The sequence below is a fragment of the Bombus terrestris genome, chromosome 16 (genome assembly GCF_910591885.1).
Source record: "Bombus terrestris chromosome 16, iyBomTerr1.2, whole genome shotgun sequence".
Classification (NCBI taxonomy): Eukaryota; Metazoa; Arthropoda; class Insecta; order Hymenoptera; family Apidae; genus Bombus; species Bombus terrestris.
The window spans coordinates 4,396,784-4,416,238 of NC_063284.1; the positions used below are offsets into that span (position 1 = coordinate 4,396,784).

The 19,455-nt window shown below is 42.1% G+C and overlaps 1 protein-coding gene across 7 annotated transcripts in view; it reads right to left on the reverse strand.

Annotated features, from left to right (window-relative positions):
* The window catches only part of LOC100651185 (alpha-mannosidase 2), a 167,767-nt gene that overhangs the window by 11,318 nt on the left and 136,994 nt on the right, over positions 1 to 19,455 (reverse strand). For all 7 annotated transcript variants that reach the window (XM_012319571.3, XM_012319572.3, XM_048413455.1 and 4 more), the window contains 3 exons: positions 17,300 to 17,392; positions 9,281 to 9,453; positions 6,476 to 6,609 (listed from right to left, as the gene is read on the reverse strand). In XM_012319571.3, the coding sequence (XP_012174961.1) occupies positions 6,476 to 6,609; positions 9,281 to 9,453; positions 17,300 to 17,392 (400 nt within the window). The remainder of the gene's footprint in view (positions 1 to 6,475; positions 6,610 to 9,280; positions 9,454 to 17,299; positions 17,393 to 19,455) is intronic.

Here is a 19,455-nt window from a genome sequence, read left to right on the forward strand (position 1 = left end):
TGTTTGCATTAATTTTGGTAACATCTTTTGCCAATTTTCCTTTTTCTGCCAAGCTTTGGTAAAATTTAATATTCTTTGGTATAACTTTATATTTTGCCTTTAATAAAATTGATTACTTTTATGTACTGATTTTCATATATAAATATTGGCTTGGTCAAAATAAACGAGGATTAAAAAATTGTTAAATCAAGTTTTAGGTTAGCCTGCTTGATTAGAAGGGGAGAATGATGCGAGGAAAAAAGTTTGAGCGTCACGGAAGTTCTGTAAGGACAGGAGGAGGGCGAGTGACCGACGAACGAGTTGGAAAAAGTTAGGGGAATGAACCGAGTACGCTTTCGGGGATAACGAATCGTCGTTCGAACGTTTCTGGAGCACGCTTGGGCTTTAATTCCAGGGAATTGCCAAGTTCATCCAGGCCAAGTATCGCTAAAGGGCAGGCTCCTCGTCGAAGCTGCTTCTAGGTTTCCAATCGACGCCTTGATTTCCTCCGAAACGATCCGCACGTACGAAAGAAATTATCATAAAAAACTTTGCAATCGAATTAAGTTTCTCTTGAAAAAATTTCAAGATGAGAAGATTTCCAATAAGAAAAGAATTGATCGAAAAGGTATAAAATTTAGTTATGGTTGTATAGCAATATCAATATCTTTTGGTTTGAAATTTGTGAATTTCCTCCTTTTTATTTTTGCAGTATCTGTACTGTGATTTAAGCATAAGTAACAGATTAAGAATTGTTCGAACAATGTTTTTAACCAACCAAATACATAAAAGTGATAAAACATATATTATGATATAGAAAAGGCCAATGAAATATAAGTAAATGTCATTTCAAGCAAAATGAGTCAGAGCTAAATCTATAGATGGTATATTCGATATTACTGACAGGCCATCTAGGTATATTTCATTTTTCAGTGAACCTTTCAGCCGAGTACAATTCGTAAGATTAATGTTTTTTTCAATTTGAATATATTTTGCACGATGGAGAATCGCCTATTGCTGTTTTAATAATTCAGCCTTCACCTCCTACGTTGGCTGACCTTAAAACGTCCAACGTTACTGGCAGCCCTCTGACGCGACACGTTCCGCGACTACTTGTACCGTTCGATAGAACGTCGACCTCTATCACTGACAGACTCGTCTAGTAGCGAGGCGTCGCATTAGTCAGCCAGAAGAGCTGCGAGCAAACGGAAGGATAATAAATACCGCGCGCCACTTGTTGCTCTTATTTCAGCAGAATCAAAGATACCACCAGCTTCTTCAGGCTCTAGGAAATGCTATAGGAAGGTATACGTAGTCTTAGAAGGGAAATAAAGTACTTTCCCGTTTATAGGCAGTTTTGCCGAAGAATTTATTTATAGAGATCGACGATGACGATTTTTATATCGAATATAGTACCATTTTAGACATGTTAAATCAAATCTATCGTTGTATTTTAGATTCATAACATAACCTAAAAATAATATTTCGATGATATTTCACGATCAAAGTTATGAAATGTAAAAATGATTCCAGATCAGATTTAATTGATAATTGACTCAGGTTTAACATTTAATTCAGATCGAACTTAAGCTTGAACAAACATCTTGATCTCGTTCACGATCTTAGTCAAATCAGATTCGAGCCTAAATCTAACCTAAGCATAGTTCAAACTTAACCTAGATATATATAGTATCCTGGTATGTCTAAGATCATAATCCAAACTCAAATCCAAATCGATCTAAGGCAAACTTAACCTGGACATGGTATCATGCCTATCATCTATCTGAGTCTAATCTAATTTAACCTAGTTTTATCTGGTCATGGTTAAAACCTTGTCCCAAACCTAACCTATAAATAATACCCGGTTTATACTCAGCGGTTGAATGCAGCTAGTCTAATAACGTATTTCTGTTCAACCTAGATTTGTAAAATTATTTCTGAAAATTTGAAACTTTTTAGATAATCTCGGTCTAGGGCAGGAAATTAGCTGGCGCAAGATGCGAATCTTCCGCGATGGAATCGATTACGTAGATAACGGGGCTCGTTAGCTGTTGCTAATTCTCAGGGACCGACCGAAACGAGCTCGGCGTTTCGGGACAGACCGGTAATGGACTCGTCCCGGTGCACTTCCGGTTATTATCGGGCTTCCTGCGTGTTCGACGCCAGGATCGCGGTTATCTCGATTTCTGCAATTGTCGATACCTCTTCTCCATCCCTTATCTCCCATTACTTTAGAGGATTCTGGATTTTAGTGCTCGCTTAATCCACCAACTCAGCTCTTCCATGTCGCTTTAATCTCAACTGTTAACATCCATCTTAGTACGCTTCGGTTCCTGTTCGAATAATTTTGTGAAATTCCTTTTACTTTTATTCCGTTTTTTCACGGCAGATTATTTCTTCGAACCAATCTAATACTAACACGTCAATTTCGCGAAAAATTGATGCTTATCTGTAATTTTAGGTTAACCTAACCTCCGGCTATGTTTGACCATATAAGCCTAAAAATTGTAGAGACATAAATGAAAATCTGGAACACTTCCAATTTCCAGAACAACATTTCATTTCTCCTTCTGGCAAAATATGTTTTCTAACCTCAAAAGTATATCGAGTTTCTTATAATATTTTAATTATTACTAATATTTAATAACCTAACCCTATGCCTGAATCTGAAAGTAATAAATTATAGCTAATTCGAACCTAAAAGTTTCGAAACATTAAACTGTTTAAATCTATTTTTCAAAGTAAAAGCTTTGACCTGATTGGGATAAACTGCCGTCAGGGAATTGGTTATCTGAAACGGATAATTAATTTGCCGCTCAACGACGGCTATAGCTCGCGATTTCCTCTGCTAAACAATGGGGTGGTTTATTATCGTTGGCCGGCGCTATTGTCCCCTTACGTGGGCTTCGATAAATCAATCGTTCTATTGATCGAACAGGTGCGATCGGAATTAGACGCGTTCGTGATCGTAAATTACGCTTATCCGTTTACGATCCGTGACGCTTGGATTTGTCGTTGCGAGATGCATAATTTTGCCTATGTGCGCCACCTACCGTGAAAACCTAACCTCAAACCTGACGTTCTATCTCGATCCTCATTTCCAACAATTTCGTAGTCCTGAAATGACAATTCAAATACACCTAACCTACGAACCAACCTGATTCACCACCTAACCTTCCTTTACTTTCATTTAAGACGACCACAATAAACGTTTAAAGATTGATATAGGAAATAACCTAAAAATCTATCATTTAACGACATTTTCACGGATCCAAACGACACTGCAGCATCGAAAACATTTTCTCGGTCAGCTTAAAGATATTGAGGATTGACTCACAAATGAGAAACTTTCTTCAAGCTGCAAAAAGGACTAAAACAAGGCATTAGTTATTTATTTCTATCGATCAGTCAAGTTTCAAAGCGACCACGACAAACGTCAGGTTGTTTTTCGAGCAGAAACAGGAGACAAAGGAATGGGCGCATTTCGCCTGGCGTGGCACAAAGGAATCCACGCGACACTTTACTTCTCCCGGAAGAAAAGCTCGACGATTACTCCCGCGAAACGCAATTAAGTGGCGTCCTTGTTTTTTTTTTCAAATGTAATTCCGCCTCTACCTGGTGCCATTTACGTTCAAAAGTCGCGATTCGAGATGTTCAAAGGGGGCTAGTCGCCTGTTTCTCAGACGATACTTGGAGGGAAAGAGGGGAAACCTAATTACGAGACGCTTGGGGAGGTTTCGAAGCGATTGTAATAAGCCGTTCTCCTTGGTGGATGGTTAGGAAGACACAAGTAATCTGATTAAAAGGGGACCACGGGATCCGTTTGCAAAAGGCATGCTTTAGAAGCTGAGGGTGTATATTTGGATGGAGAAATAATTTAGACGCGCGCACGAGGCTGTAAAAATCAGCAATCACAAAATGCTAAATCACACAGTTGCAAGTAATAACAGTAGTTTGATTTAAAAAATGCAGAACCAGCTTAAAAGGAAGGATCGATATTGAAAGTCTTCAAAATGTTATCACTGATGGGTCTACAAGCTTCCTAATTTATGTTCAAACCTAATTCAACCTATACAAACTCAATATGAATTCGAAAAAGGATCCCAACTATGATCCATCACGTGGACCATCAAAAGAACCAATAAAAGAAGATCAGGAAGAAGAACATCCATCAGAACCTTTAAAAACTTACTCTAATCGATCTCACGAACCCCCATTATTCATTCAAACCAAATCCAACCCCTTCAAACTTCGATTCCACATAAAATCAATTAAGAAGAATATCTTATCGCATAGACCAGCAATGAAAATGAAGGAATCAGAGGCTCTAGACCATAAAAAAAAATTACTCAGCTACACTCGATGAATTCTTTGCATATCAAACCACATGTAACCTCTTCAAACTTCGATTCTCAACGAAATCGGCACAAAAAGGATCTCAGAAGCGAGTTATCGCTAGAATCATAAAAAATAAAAGAAAAAAAGATCAATGGGGAAGAGAATCCAAAGGAAAGAGGATCGCAGAGAGATGCTCCGCGTATTCTGGTGGACTTAAATTACATCCTTTATACACGGGAGAAGCTTTCGTCGAGGATATTCACCCGACAAGCCCGAAGTGGGTGGATCTCAGCCACGTAATATCGCCGCCAGGACTTCCCTTCGATTGCGCTTCCCTGTATTTCCAACGGTGGATTCCTGTGTTCTCTAGCAGCTAGAGAAGAGCAGAAATTCCATGCTGCGCGATAGCACGCGGCCATGAACGCTTTTCTCCCGCGATATTTGCACTGGATCCACCGAGAGATACCGAGCTTTCCAAAGATCTCTCGATCCTTTATCGCCCGGCCGATTCTGCCGGTTCTCGACGGCTCATCCCGCGAACAAATGGTTCGAGGACGTTTTCTGTTGGTAACTTCGACGTTGTCTGCGAGATGAAGTCAATTTGAGATCCGACGCTGTAATGTCTGTGAAGCTAATACGGAGATACAGAAGGAAACAAAGTGAAATATGTAGCGTTGGTATCAGGTTGTCTGACTACCTCAGGGGAATGAGTAATTTCTTCCTCTACAAACACGATTTTTCCTGCCATCCTGGTTCCCTACTTGTAGAAGAAATGAGAGGAACTCTCGTTAACAGGAAATATGGTAATATAAAATGTTGAAAAATAAATTGAATAAAATAAATAAATATCCAATAAATGAATGTAAAAGAAAAGTATGTGAATATATAAACGATAAAATCTATAAAATTATCTCGGAAATTATTTTCTGACTTCCCCCTTTTTTTCAGAATATTATTTTTCGTAATTCTCTTATTACAGATTAGCAACGAAGCCACATGATTTCCTTCATTCAAGGACATACTGGTTTGCATTCAGGTTTGCAATTTACACGGCAACTTGTGTAGCCGGTCCACACGTTCCATTGAAATAATACCGAGCAGGCTATATTAACTTCCAATTATTAGGCTTCTGAATATGTATGCGGTCGGTTCGCGCTTAGGACGTTAAATATCCAGGCCAGCCGCGGTCAATATGCGTGCTCGCGGGCATTACACGCCGATATATCGGCAAATATTCTGTATGTGAATATGCAACGTCGAAAACGCAACACGTTACCAACAAATCCTCCTATATTGCTATCAGTCGGAACAGACCCGAAGGATTTCCAAACCGACCCGAATCGATCAAGCGCAGAGAATCCCTTGCTGTAGAGAACAGAAATTGCGGTTTAAATATCCCGACAAATTTGGTCCATTCAATTCTAACCAAAAAGCTCTAACTTTTTTCATCCATTTTTGTCTAGATACTTCGAAACTAGTTTATATCGTAATTTTATTTTAATCTCAAAATAAAGAAGGATCGAAGAACGAAGATTCCTTACATAGACCTTTTAAAGGCTATTTTCATAATAGAAACATTGAGACGAATTTAATAATTCATCAAACTCCTTCGCCACTTGTCGCCCATGACGATATAAATCCAATTCTGACAGGAAGACAATTATGGTCTGATTTCGTATACAATTTATTGGTCCTTGAAGAAGGATTCCAGAATCATCAGGAAGTTCCTGAGGATTCTCAAACGTCATAGCCTGGATCACGATCGCGCTTAATGACCACGAGACGGCGATAACGCCGGGACGTATTTAAGGGAATGGTAATTATTATGGCGCGGTTAGTATCATGGAGGTCTCAACTGTAATGAGAGGAATTCTAGAGTACGATAAAATTCTGGCATTAAACCAGCCAGATTCCTTTTTCTTCTGCAATCAGAGGGCGTTAAGAACGCTGCAGGCAATTCCTGCGAAGACCCTCGTCATCTTCATCACCTCCAAGAAGTCGAGATTAAGTAAAAATTCTTTCGAATAAAGGAAACGTGGGTTATTGCGTTCCACGTTATATCCAATTTCCATTTCCTCTAATTTTATACCCTTTTATACTGGTCCTGAATATGCTGATCTATTCAGAAGCGATAAAAATTCAAGATGGCCGCACTCACCCTCGATCAGCTGATCCAACATGGCGTAGATGTGCGACGTTGCTTCGTCGGTCATCACCCAGCCCCCTGTGGTCATCTCGAGCCTGCCATCTTTCACTAACCTTTTCACGACCATCTTCTTGGTGGGATGGGCACTGTAAATGAAAAAGAAAGCCAAAGATTTTAGCTGAATATGTATTTCTAGCTTCCTAACCTGAAAATTTCCAAACGTAGATCGATTACAATTTGTGGATGATATTTATGTTGTTGGTGAGTTGAAATCGATAGTTCAACGTCGACTAACGTCAGAATTCATGATCGATCGGGAGAAATATTGCCTACTGGGCTTAATACTCCCGTGAGAGCTCAGCTCCCTCGTTAGAACGTTTATGTCTGCCATAAAACCGCCACAAATCTCGCATTGCTTCTGCAAAATCTTCTGCAGCTTTTCTCTCGATTTAGGTTAAGGTCATGAAGTCTACATGATGATCAGATCCAACTAAATTTCCTCTATGCTTTTGTTTCACGATCCACCCCATCGTCTACTTCGAAAATTTGCACGTCGAGAACATAGCTGCTTTCCTCCTACTTCCGATGCAGTCAGCACTTTTGCTCTTTAGTACATTTCGAATCTGATAACGTATACGAATCTCTATGCATAGTTTCAAGTTTATCTAGATTTCACAATAGTTTGCGAGTGGTTATCAATCACTTTTTAGGTTATACTGCCAGACGTTAAATTAGCTTCGAAGGGAGCGAATGTTTCTAGGATTGTAGAACTGCAAAGACATTCCTGGAAGTATAATTCACTATCTAAGGAGGTTAAGCATGAATGCCTTACAATGTGCAGCTGATATACAGGTCAAGTAATTGTAAGTTACATCGCAGATAAAGGGGGAGGGGTGTAACGTGTTACGCCGCAACTTGTAATTTCGCACGATACAATCCGTGATACAAATCATATTTATAGCCGGGGCGCATTCCAGTGGGTCTGGGATTTACGTGATCCCACGCAGGCCGCAATGGCCGACTCCTTGCTGTTCACGTCGGTCCGTAAACCACCAACAAATTCCGTTCCACTACCGTTTCCGCTCTTCGATAACCCAAATGCCGAGGAAGTCGTCAATTTGCACCAAGACGTCTTTAGGTTTTCCGGTTAACACCTCGTATACGGATTGATCCTCGGTGAAGCAGAGAATCTAGCAGTACCTTTAAAAGTATCACGAGCCTTCGCTATGTAGAATACTACGAAGCTTTCAGTCAGAGAGACTCACTAGTGGAGAGAAACATGCATTCCAAGTTCAAATCCCATTGGTTGCATTTCCATCTTCTTGAGTACACTGCGTACTTTCAACTTCCATTTTCACATACATTGATCAAATACTTTGACCACTTTTCAGTACTTTTCAGTGGTTGTAAAATTCTTTCACCTGCAGAGTGAGATACAGTAAAAAGGGAAGCAAGTGAAAATAATTTTTCGCTTGGTGAAAATCGATCTCAGTTCGTGGGAATTCGAAACCCGAGTCAGTCCGGAGACAGTCAAACACGCTCTGACCTATCCCAGCCAATTACCCTCGGTGTCTCGCCTTTTCCTCCCTTTTCTCCTACTACTCAGACTTACTAATTATACGAAATCTCCTTCAGAACTTCGCATTAAGCTCAAATTCACGCTGGCTCACGAGGAAACAAGAACTCCTCTGCTGCAACGACCCAACAATTCCTGTTACACGGTATAGTACAAAAGAGGCTCGTTCACAGTCGTGGCGTTGCAGGTTGTTAAGGAAGGAGGTGGTTTTCGATCTGCCGGATATTACCTAAACCCGAAGCACCATGACGCTGCCGTTCCTCGTTCTAATGGGCCATTTTATGACAGCCTCGTTTCAGGAAGAAGCTCACGACACGCGAACACACGGTCGTCGAGCTAAGTCCACGGAAATCTATTCCCCTTTCCACGTGATCCTCTTACGGAACGATAGCCGGGGATCGGTATCGAGGCGATTTCCGTTTTCCTGGATCGCTATCCACACGATTTCCGTTTCCCTGAATCGGAAATGATTCCTTGTCCCAGCCGGTGCTGGACAGAATTCGATCCACCGTCAATTTCATAAAGAAGTCCTTCTATAGCAGTGGTAGGTGGGGATCTCATCTCATTGTCCTTTCGCGATTCCCTTTTATGTTCGCGATACTTCCTCATCTTTATCCCTGGATTCTCTTTCGATCGTTAAAAAAAAAAAAAAAAAAAAAGAAGAAAAAAAGAGAAGCACGGGAAGATTCTAGCGGATATTCCATCCATCGTAAGGGATGCTTTAACTGCTCTTTCAAGCTAGGCCATCTCAGCAGCCATCGACCGCCCCTAATGGCGCCCTTTACGACTGTCATCTTCGCGAGCCACGTACAACGCCAGCTCCTAACGTGGGCATAAAAAACGATGTTACCGATGAGCATTGTGGCCAGGGCAATCGAACGACTAGAGACAAGAACGATACTGCAGAAAATAAACCCGTTTCTATTGCATCTACTGACGACAATTTTGGTGCGTTTATACTGTTTCTGATGGATGGCATGTAGATTGTTATTGTGGAATATTTTTGTATACGCGTTTGTACTCGTATTATGGTAAATAAAATATGGTAAATCCTGCTGAGTGGGACATGTGGCGAGAATTGCCAAAGATGTTGTTGAAAAATGACGATCAGAGGAAAAGCTACCCTTCGTCTACAGCATCTCGCTATACTCTCTTATCCCGTGTATGTGATTTTTACCATTTGTATTCATGTATTCTACTCTGTTCCAATCCCCTCTATCACGTGTTCCCATATTACTCACCTTTCCCACCAAAGTGACAAAAAGGACACTTCGCTCCAGATGAAAGTCATGTTGGGCCACTGCTGAAGCTTCGACACCATGTTGTTCAAGATGCTCCTGGTGGAGCTGTGGAAGTACTGCTCGAACGTTTTCAACCATCCTGGATCTGTATGACTGTGGGGCACCAGGATCACCTGAAACCACAAAAGGTACACTCTTACTATCTGTTCGTAAACCTTCATAGGTCAAAAAGAAATTCCCACGGCAATTCTAAATTTCATTTGAACGCGAAACGTCAGAAGGTTTGCAATTTCATGGAGTTTGAATTCGTTTATCGCAGCTGAATCCTGGCTAACAGATCGCATTTACATGTGTAGACCGAAACGAGCAGTTTTTAGGTTATGTAGCTACTAGCTTCTCCATTGTCGCAATTAAATGTATCGGTACATTTGCTGAAAATATTGTATATTAAATATGTATATATATATATATTCCGATCAAAATGAGTCGGATCGTACTGATCCATGGCAGAACTTAACGAATTTCTAACTGAAATAACCAGATAGTGGTTCTCAACCAGTCGTGATCGACGAGTTCGAAGCAGAAATTCGTTAATTAGGCCGTTCCAGGCTCGCCACGATAACGACATTATTTCGTAATTGATACACCGCTGGGTCGAGCTTGTAATGCGGCCGCACGCCAGCCAGCATCGCTCGTAAAACAATTTGCAGGACTCATTACGATTTACCATTGGCTCATTCAACCGTAAGCCTGGCTGGCTTGATTGTTGTTCATTGTCGACCACGTGGAACGGGGAAATTTCGAGAAAAATTGCCTTTCCTCCGGTCTACGTACACAGATAATTCAATCTCCCTAGGGGAAGCTACATTCTAGGGGATTGCACGAGCGACACCTAGGTTAACCTAACTTTTTCGTAACTAATACGACGATTAACGCGACGACTTTGTTGGTTGCAGCGTGGAGCATGCAGATTTCAGTGGAGATTCGAAATTGCATTTGAAATTCGTCGAAGTCAATTTGATTTTCGGCCGGGCCGAAAGTTCGCGTTAATGAAAATTCATACCGGTCGGCACCGGCGCTTCAATTTTTCCCGTCATTCTCCTCTACCCATCGGCTTTCACAGCCTCTCTTTTATGAATATTTAACGCGCCGCTTGTTTGATCTTTCACACAGCGACCCGTTTCGCTCGGTCATGATGGGAAAAAGAAGACACTCCGCTCGGCTTCTGATTGAGAACCGCTGCCACAAAGGATTACAATAAACCGATATCCATTCGCTCATAATCAGCGTGGAAGCCGCGGCACGTTAAACTGTGCATAGGTCACTGACAAATCCCTGTTATGCGCCCCCGTTTATTACTCGACCGACGGGACCAACCCCCTCCCACCCCCCTCCATTTCAGCTGGATCGATGATTTGAATCGGATTCTATGAGATTCACCAGATCCATTCGTTTTATTTTATTTTATTTTATCCGTATCGAGAAGCTATCGAACGATCCTCTACTGTCAATAAGCAAGAAATAGGTGAGAATAGTGGAACTTCTCTAAATTGATATTCCAGTAGGTTCGTGCCAACTGTCGAATTGTCGTTGCCGAAGACGAGCGTTAATTACAGATCGATCATCTAGAGCGTTTAATAAGCCGGCTACTACCGGAAACCGCCACGGGAGATATCAAGGAAGGCTTATTCGTATGCATGAGACGATCGTGGCCCGGATCAGTGCGCCCCTTTAATACACCCCTGCCCCTTCGCTCTTCATTGATCTCCTCTGCTCAGCTAGTACGATCCGTTCGATCGCTCAGTTTCCCGATAACTTTGCCGGCTACTTCTTCGAATCGACGTCCTCTAAACGCAATGGACAGTTTTAAATACGAAAGCTGCCAGCGATTCACCTTCCCTTTACAGACAATTGCATGGACTTTGATTTATTTTTTCCAATTAGTACTCCAACGCTAACACGTTTTTCGTGCTTTACACCGGTTCCATAGCACCTAATTTTTGTGCTCTTAGCGTTTCACCTTTCTTCCTTCTTTTTTTTTTCTTCCTGTTACACTGCTATCCTGTATGCATAAGAAAGCACTGCTATTATGTGAATAAATAACGTTAATAAGCGCGCTGGCTGGCGGTAGTTCACGCCGGAAAGGAAAAGAAGCAACGCGGAGAGAGTTAAAGGGTGGAAGAGGGTAAGCAGAGGACGACAAGCGACTCGTGACCGTTCCATTACATTTCCCCAGTCGCGATAGGCAACCACACCAACATTTTACCAGAGCAGACGTACTTTTTACGAGGACGTCTCTTACGACCTAAACGTATCTCCTATCTCGAATGCTGTTTACCTTCAGCTATCGTGTCTCTCTCCATTGCTACGTGTTTAGCACTCTACGTCAATCATGTCGAACGATGGAATTCCTCAGACATTGGCGTTCTCGTGGGAAATACTCTAATCGTAATTTGATCCAAATTTACCTTACGAAGCTTAATTTTTCTCGAGGAATTGGAAGATTAATTGGACACTGTGTACACAGGTTGTTATCATAAATTAGAGAACTGCAACTGCCGGAAACATGTCCCCGGAGTCACGCACTCTGACGACTTTATATCCAGGTTTCTACGCCACTCTCAAAGGAGAAGTCGCCGCCAAAAGTGCATCACGAGCTGTGCAGGTTAATTTCCGGCCTGGCAACTTGCAAACTTCGCGCAACTTCTTCCCTAGTCTAATGCGTCCCTTCGTGAGAACCAAAAGCCAGTTCGTTTTCAAGCGATCACCGTCTCCTTCCTGTTTCCACGATTCCGGTGTGTACTTTCGTCAATCGATAGGAAAAGAAAGTTTAAGCAGAAGCTCATTAGCTGGAAAGAACGTTCTCATCCATTCGAAGCTCGAGAATGCGGACAGCTGCTTAGGACAGATCCGCCTTCAATCTTATTTCATCAGAATCACATCGTCAGGAGATTCGATGAAAACAGCTTAACAGCATTCAACTATATTCCTGAGAAATACCTGGTCCAATTTATCCACCGGCATCTTCAAGAAGAATAAACAATCTTTGCCCTGGTCTTAACATCCAATCCAATCTTTCTAACCTAACCCGAATCTAATCTCTTGAGAAGCATCGGAAGACTTGGAGTCGCGACTCAGTATAAATCGACCGCAGACCAAATGATACTATCAAACCCATTCTCCATCGATCCGCAAGCTTCCTAACCGAATAACAATCGACTGAATGTTTCAGAAGTACTCGGTCCAATCTGGCCACTGTTTCCCTTGTGGAGAATTATGGATGCTGGTAGCAGAGGGTCCAACAGCTCAGAAGAAAAACAGGATTAATAATTGTTGGATCGAAAGTACGGAGTTGGAATGACGGAACAAATATTTGGACGGAAGTGGTTCCCGGACGAAAGCGATTTCATCGAGTCCCAGGAGGCACGTACTTGCCGGGGGACTTCGGACGCGGCTTCCCCTCGGCCCTTTCATCGTGCCGGAGTTCGACAAGTTCGACAATACTGGCTCATCAGGCCATTGTCGGCCAGGTACAATGGTGGGCGGTGGCCTTTTCGAAAACGCGCACAACAATGCCGATCTAGTCGTGGAATGCATCCGACGCACCTTCCACTTCCCATTCTGCTTATCCTTCCTTCCGTTCTTCGTCTCTCCTCCGCGATTTCCACGCTTGTTTGCCGATTCCATCGTTCGAATTACTGCACCGCCATTTTAATACCCACCAGTGGCCATTTTGTCGTCATTTCAACTGCTTCTCGTTCAGCTGAATACACCGACTTAATATGGAAATTCTTCTCCGCTGTTTCACCGTTCTCTTTTTTAACCGATGTCCGGATCAGGAAGTTTAGATAGAACAGGTTTTATATCGTAGGATTTTTCAGGAAGAAATTCTCGTGTTCTCTTTCTTGGGTATTTTCGTAGCAAGTAAATGCGTCCAGTACTTGGCAAATTTTCTTTCATAATTTTTATAACGATATTCGGTGCAATTTTAAATACCATACGCATCTATGGATTTTTTTGAAAACCGAAAAGTTGTCTCGCGTAGCACGATGTAAGAATAAGTGTAGGGATATGGTAAGATATGTTCAGTACTCGACGTCGTCCATTCACGGTACCGTAGCGTCATAAACACGCCAATATTCTGCAATCTTGCCTAACAAGGTTATAGTGCTTTCTTTCCGGGCATAGATAACCTACAAGGTAAAACTGAGAGGATAATATCGTGGAGAAAAATTCACCGCATAGACGACGAGCACCACCGATCGACGTCTTCCATCTGTCGACCTCTTTGATTTGCGATTCCGTACCAGGAGATCGCGGAACTGTGAGCCTGATTGAATTTTCTCCAACCAAATCCAGTTTCGTGCTAGTTGAAACGTTTTTTTCTTTTTCTTTTCTTTTTTATTCAGAGGCTACCACTCGATTCCATTCCCTTTTCTTCTATTCGACGTACCGAGAAACTAAACGTCTACAGGTTGTTTCAAAAATCGTATCCTTGTTACTGCTACTCGACTATGACTCTTTGTGACTGGATGACTCGACTATGACTCTCTGTGACTGGACGACTCGACTATGACTCTCTGTGACTGGACGACTCGACTATGACTCTCTGTGACTGGACGACTCGACTATGACTCTCTGTGACTGGACGACTCGACTACGACTCCCTGTGACTGCATGATTTTACTATTACATCCTGAAACTGTATGACTTGACTATTACATTCTGTAACTACACGACTCGATTATGACTCTCTGTAACTGCACGACTTGACTATTACATTCTGTAACTACACGACTCGATTATGACTCTCTGTAACTGCACGACTTGACTATGCCTCTCTGTGACTGCACAACTTGACTATGACTCTCTGTAACTGCATGACTTGACTATGCCTCTCTGTGACTGCACGACTTGACTATGACTCTCTGAAACTACACGGCTTGACTATGACTCTCAGTGACTGCACGACTTGACTATGACTCTCAGTGACTGCACGACTTGACTATTACATTCTGTAACTGCACGACTTGACTATGACTTTCTGTAACTGCACGACTTGACTATGACTTTCTGTAACTGCACGACTTGACTATGACTTTCTGTAACTGCACGACTTGACTATGACTCTCTGTAATTGCACCTGGACAAATGATACGTAAGCACAGAATTTTTATCGAAAATCCGAAACGAAAGCTCCAGATTGTGAATTCGGAAGCGCACAAGAGCATCTAACTCGAATATTCCATAGAAACGATGGATGGATCCTGTTTGCCGCGATGAAAAAAATCGCCGGATTTTTGCTCTTTTTCAGCGAACATTGAAATTCATCATGGCACGGGGATATGTTTCATCCTAACGAGCAGACGTGACGGCGTATCGGCGGTGCATCGAACCGATCGAGCAGCAACTTCGTACGGGGAGATTCACCTTTCACTTCCGGTCGCGCCTGGCAACGGCAGCCCAGCATTCACGTTCGCGAGCTAATTAAGCCGATGCATCCGAGGCATTTCGCAGATTCGTTAACGAAGTTGCTCGCCGCGCGGATCCGCCTTGAGGCTCCGTTGCTGAGCACGTACTATCCCTGTGCCGAGCTTGGCCCAGGCCTGCGTTGTAAACGCACCTTTCCATCCACCGCGTTGCTTTCCTACCGCTTCATTACACAGATCAGATTATCGTCGCATCGTGTTCATTCTTCTTCGTTGCGTTCAACCCTTCCAACCCTCTAATCTGTGTTTCGCCTCTGGCTGATCGGATACGCATTCTGTGATTTCGCCATAGCAAACTGACTCTTTTTTAAGGTCGACGATCGTCAGAATTTACGCGAAACGGGTTACTCGCGTCGGAGTACAGGAGCTGAAAACGACGTCATAAATTTTCTTTCGTTACGATCATACGACTTTTCTCGATTGTTGGCATTTAGATGAATAATTTTTGCGCGGTTTTTCCACGTTAGAAAAACTGCAATCGAAGAGAGAAGGAAGCTTCTTGCAGATTACAAGCGTCCGGCCAAATCCGCTTCGTGCATTCACCGCGGTATTCAACAAGCTTGACGATCCACAGTTTTCAGCGAACATCGCGAAAGGCGCAACTTATCGACCGAGCCGGGGATTCATTATCGAGCACTCGAGCCGCTCCGGTGAAAAAACCAGGGAGTTTTATCCGGTCGAATAAATAAACGAGCTATGAGGCTAAATATTGAAAATTCTCGGACGAGCAAGCGCCTAGAGTTTTCTCTCCCGACCACGTGAGTTTTAATGAAACATTCCCATTAGCGTCAAGGGCCAAGGGAACCGCTGGTCAAGGGAATCGTTGCACAAAGGTTTGCTGGAAAACCGCGACATGGGCAGAGCTGCACACACCTAAAGCACATCCACGCTTCTCCTATATATTACATTGGTACAATCGGAGGATTTTTAACGGCAGAAAAATTCGCGTGATCCTTCGGAAGGCTGTTTTTTCGCGCTTTTTGACAACCACCATGTGTTTTCCATCGTAGAAGAATTATTTTTTCGCACTCTTCGTTTGGGCGACAATTTTTCCACTGTCTGGCGACTATTATCGAATACTTTGATACGAATATCGGGTAAGTGCATGTCATATGAAACTTGTACAGCTATCCCACGCAGAACAAGGTATTCTTAGAACACGGATTCGGTGTAAGACGATTTGGCAATTGAGAAAGTACAGGTACTAGGTTGTCCGAAAAGTTTCTTTCATTTTATGAGGAAATAATAGACGCACAATGTTTTTGTGTTGTATTATTTTCTCGAATTACGTACGGTCCATTTTGTTCTGTCGAGATAAACACCGCGACATTTCGCAGACTTGTTTTCACGTTTATACGAAGGTGCACTGTTGTAAAAGACACGTTCGCGAAAGAAAGACACTTTTCGGACACGTTTACAACACGATTTCGCTGTGGCAGAGTTCGAGAACCGGAGGAAAGGAACGCGATGAAAATTTTCGTAGATTTGAATATTTTTCACAATTGTAAAGGTATCGTTTCTTATATCATTTGTCACATGGATGCCTTTCTAAGTGCAGAATACTATGGTGCAATTGCTCACAGACCTGTATTTACCTGTATTTGGTTCCTGCACCAAGGCATTTAATTTCTTCCATCAGAGCACATCAAATAGCACAGCCATTCTGTGCTATGTATATTTCCCTTAACACTAGAACTACCGATAATTAACACGAAGCTATTTCTACCAAAACCAGAGAAAATGACTGGTCTTTAAAAAATACATAATAATGGAATATTTGTATATTTATTGATGTATTACTTTCTTACAGAAGCAATTCCATGTTATGTAGTACATTTTTGATATTATTAATCCATCTGGGATCCCTGAACGAGGGTTGACACATTTATAAAATCATAGAACCAGTCATTTTCACTGCTGTGGTATTTCCAGCGTTAGCATCTAGCGATCCAGCGATCGATCCGGAATTTTCCTGATAACTGATATCGTCATATCGAATGATACGCGGTAAAAATTTGAAAAACGCGTGGCAAGTTGTAGAAAACGAGGAAACTGATTAATTGAGGTTCGATAAACAGATCGCAGCACCCTTTTACACTTCGACAAGTGCCAGTCATTTTCACTGTTATTGGTATAAGTAGCCTGGATACAAAATTATTTTCAGTTTGAATACATAAAAAGCAAAATAAAATTCGTTATATTATTCTTTCAGTTATCGTTGCGAAAGTCATTACATCATCGCGGAAGAAAATATAGCACGAAGTAAGAATTTTAAAATAAAATTGTAAAAACAGTCAATTTGACTGGTGTGATAGTTCCAGCGTTAAACGTTACTTTCTCATGCTTCCTGGTGTTCTTTTCTCCTCTTTCCTTTCCTTCCACCGCTCATTAAGAATTCGTGTTTCCATGCTCGTTGGTATTCTCAGTCGCAGAAAGTGCAGAATCTCCGCGCGTAAAATAGAATCGACCAGTGACGATAGCGCGCGCGCAAACGGTTGACAAGCGATAACGTTAACGATGCCATAATTACCTTCAACGGCGGCCTCGTCGGATCTTTCCTGAGCACCACGTAACGAGTCTCGAAGCTGTCGTCCCAGTATTCCCGGCTGCGCATCCACGACGGCTGTAACAGAAACACAGAGACAAATCAGTTACGTACATGGAACTATCGTGCTGTTCGATAAGAACAGACGAGGAACCGCGGTAATATGCAAATTTGCCAACCACCTCGTCGAACCGCCAATGAAAATCAACCGGACGCACGATTTTTATGCTGCTGTCACGCGTTACCTGGCGCTTTTTAATTAATAATTAATCATCGGTTGGCCGATAAGCAGTAACGAGGGAGTAACATTCGGCCGAACGACTTTTCACCACGATACCACCAACTGGCATCGATTTCAACGAGTCATAGAATTTACGACGAACGATAAGAATGTGCGAGCTCCGGTTATTAACGACGTTGAAACACGTGGTTAATGACAGAACGGTTATTGCCACTCGTCTACTAATTCGCTGCTTGCTGTAATGGGTTCCTTAACAATCACGCACACATACACACACACATGTGCACATATATAGCGGCATTCGACACAAACCTTCCAATGGTTTCTGTCCCGTGGATTGCTACATAAAGATTCTATCCTTCGGACAAGATGATCGTCAGATGTCGAAACACTTTCATAGCATATTTTCAACTAGTCTAAGGAGCTGCCATAAATCTTGCGATCTCTCTAGCTAAAGTCCCTCGAACGAACAAACATCTTTCAGTCTAGTTTAGTTTCAGACGGCCACCATTTTGTGAAAAAAATGTTTTTTGACTTTCCCAAGGTTCATGCTATAGCGGCATCTATACTAATTAAGAATCCGTTCGGCTTTTTTGTTTCAGATGACCAGAAGGGTTGAAACCATGCACGCCAGGACACCCTTTCCTTTTTGGACCCTCCCACTTTGCTAGCTCATAACTTTGTGAATTTTGAGTTTTCTCTTTCGGTTAATTGTTTATGTAATCTTAAAATATCAATAAACAAATGATAGAAAAATGAACAGTAAAAATATTTTCTGTTTCGTTTGTACAGAGCTTCAAAAACCGCCCGAAAATTCATGCCTCTGGACTAGAATACCCCCTTAACGAATCCGATGATCTCGTATAGTTCTCCTTCGCAGCATCATCGTGACAGGAAGAGAATAACCTCGACGTATCTTGAGCAGTCAGCATTTTGTAACTTATACCGCGCTCTCTGCTCAATCGCTGGCTTAACTCATCGTCTATCAGTCGAGTTGCAACCACCAAGTGCGTGTCACGTAACTTGAGGGTTGGATAAAATAAGATAGCTGAGTCGTAACACAACTATTAACTTTGGTTAAACTTTATTGCGAATTCAGCAATCACAACGGAATACACACTGAGTTGCAATGATATGTACGCGACTGTATAAGAGTAGAGACCGGTAAGGATAAGTTGACTATTCCAAGAGCACAGAATAAGTGCCTCTTACTGACGATACTGTGTCAGAGGAAAGCTAGGGGTGGGTGTGTCAGGACACGGGACTATCGGATTTGTTGATGGTAATTTTGGTTAAGTAAGTAAGGGCAATAGACACCGTCTCCGATTGGATAATAAGACGGTTGGTGGACCAGGAAGGGTTTTAGCTGCCCTCGGGAGAAAGTTGCTAATGGAATATACCAGCAGATGTGAGAAAGGCCAACTTTCAATATTATTAACCCGTAGTAAACGATAATCGTAAAAGTAATTTAAAAAATACTCGCTTGGTGTGAAGGACCTTAACCATAAAAATTTCAAGACCCATGGTGGGGACTTAAGATTATTGAGGGTAAGGATTTGCGCAAAGGATTTGCAGACATCCGGGTGCCATCCTGCCCGTGGTATGTGGCCTGGTCTCTGATGTAAATTGACGTTACATGCGAATCGTCAATTGTAATCGCTAGCTCTATGTAAAGTGTAAAAAGCGAGAAGTATCAATAAATATACTGTTCAAAAGTCATCGAGTGTTTCTTTTGCACCTACCACGTCCTATACACCTCGCATACATGCACACACTGAAAGGTATACAATTACAATGTAGGGAAGCTAACAAGTTGTAAGTCATCCGTTGTGATCGCGAGCAACGCGGCGATATTGTAGAATAGTTTTTTGGTGTTGGAAAAAATTAATTTTGCAGCTCT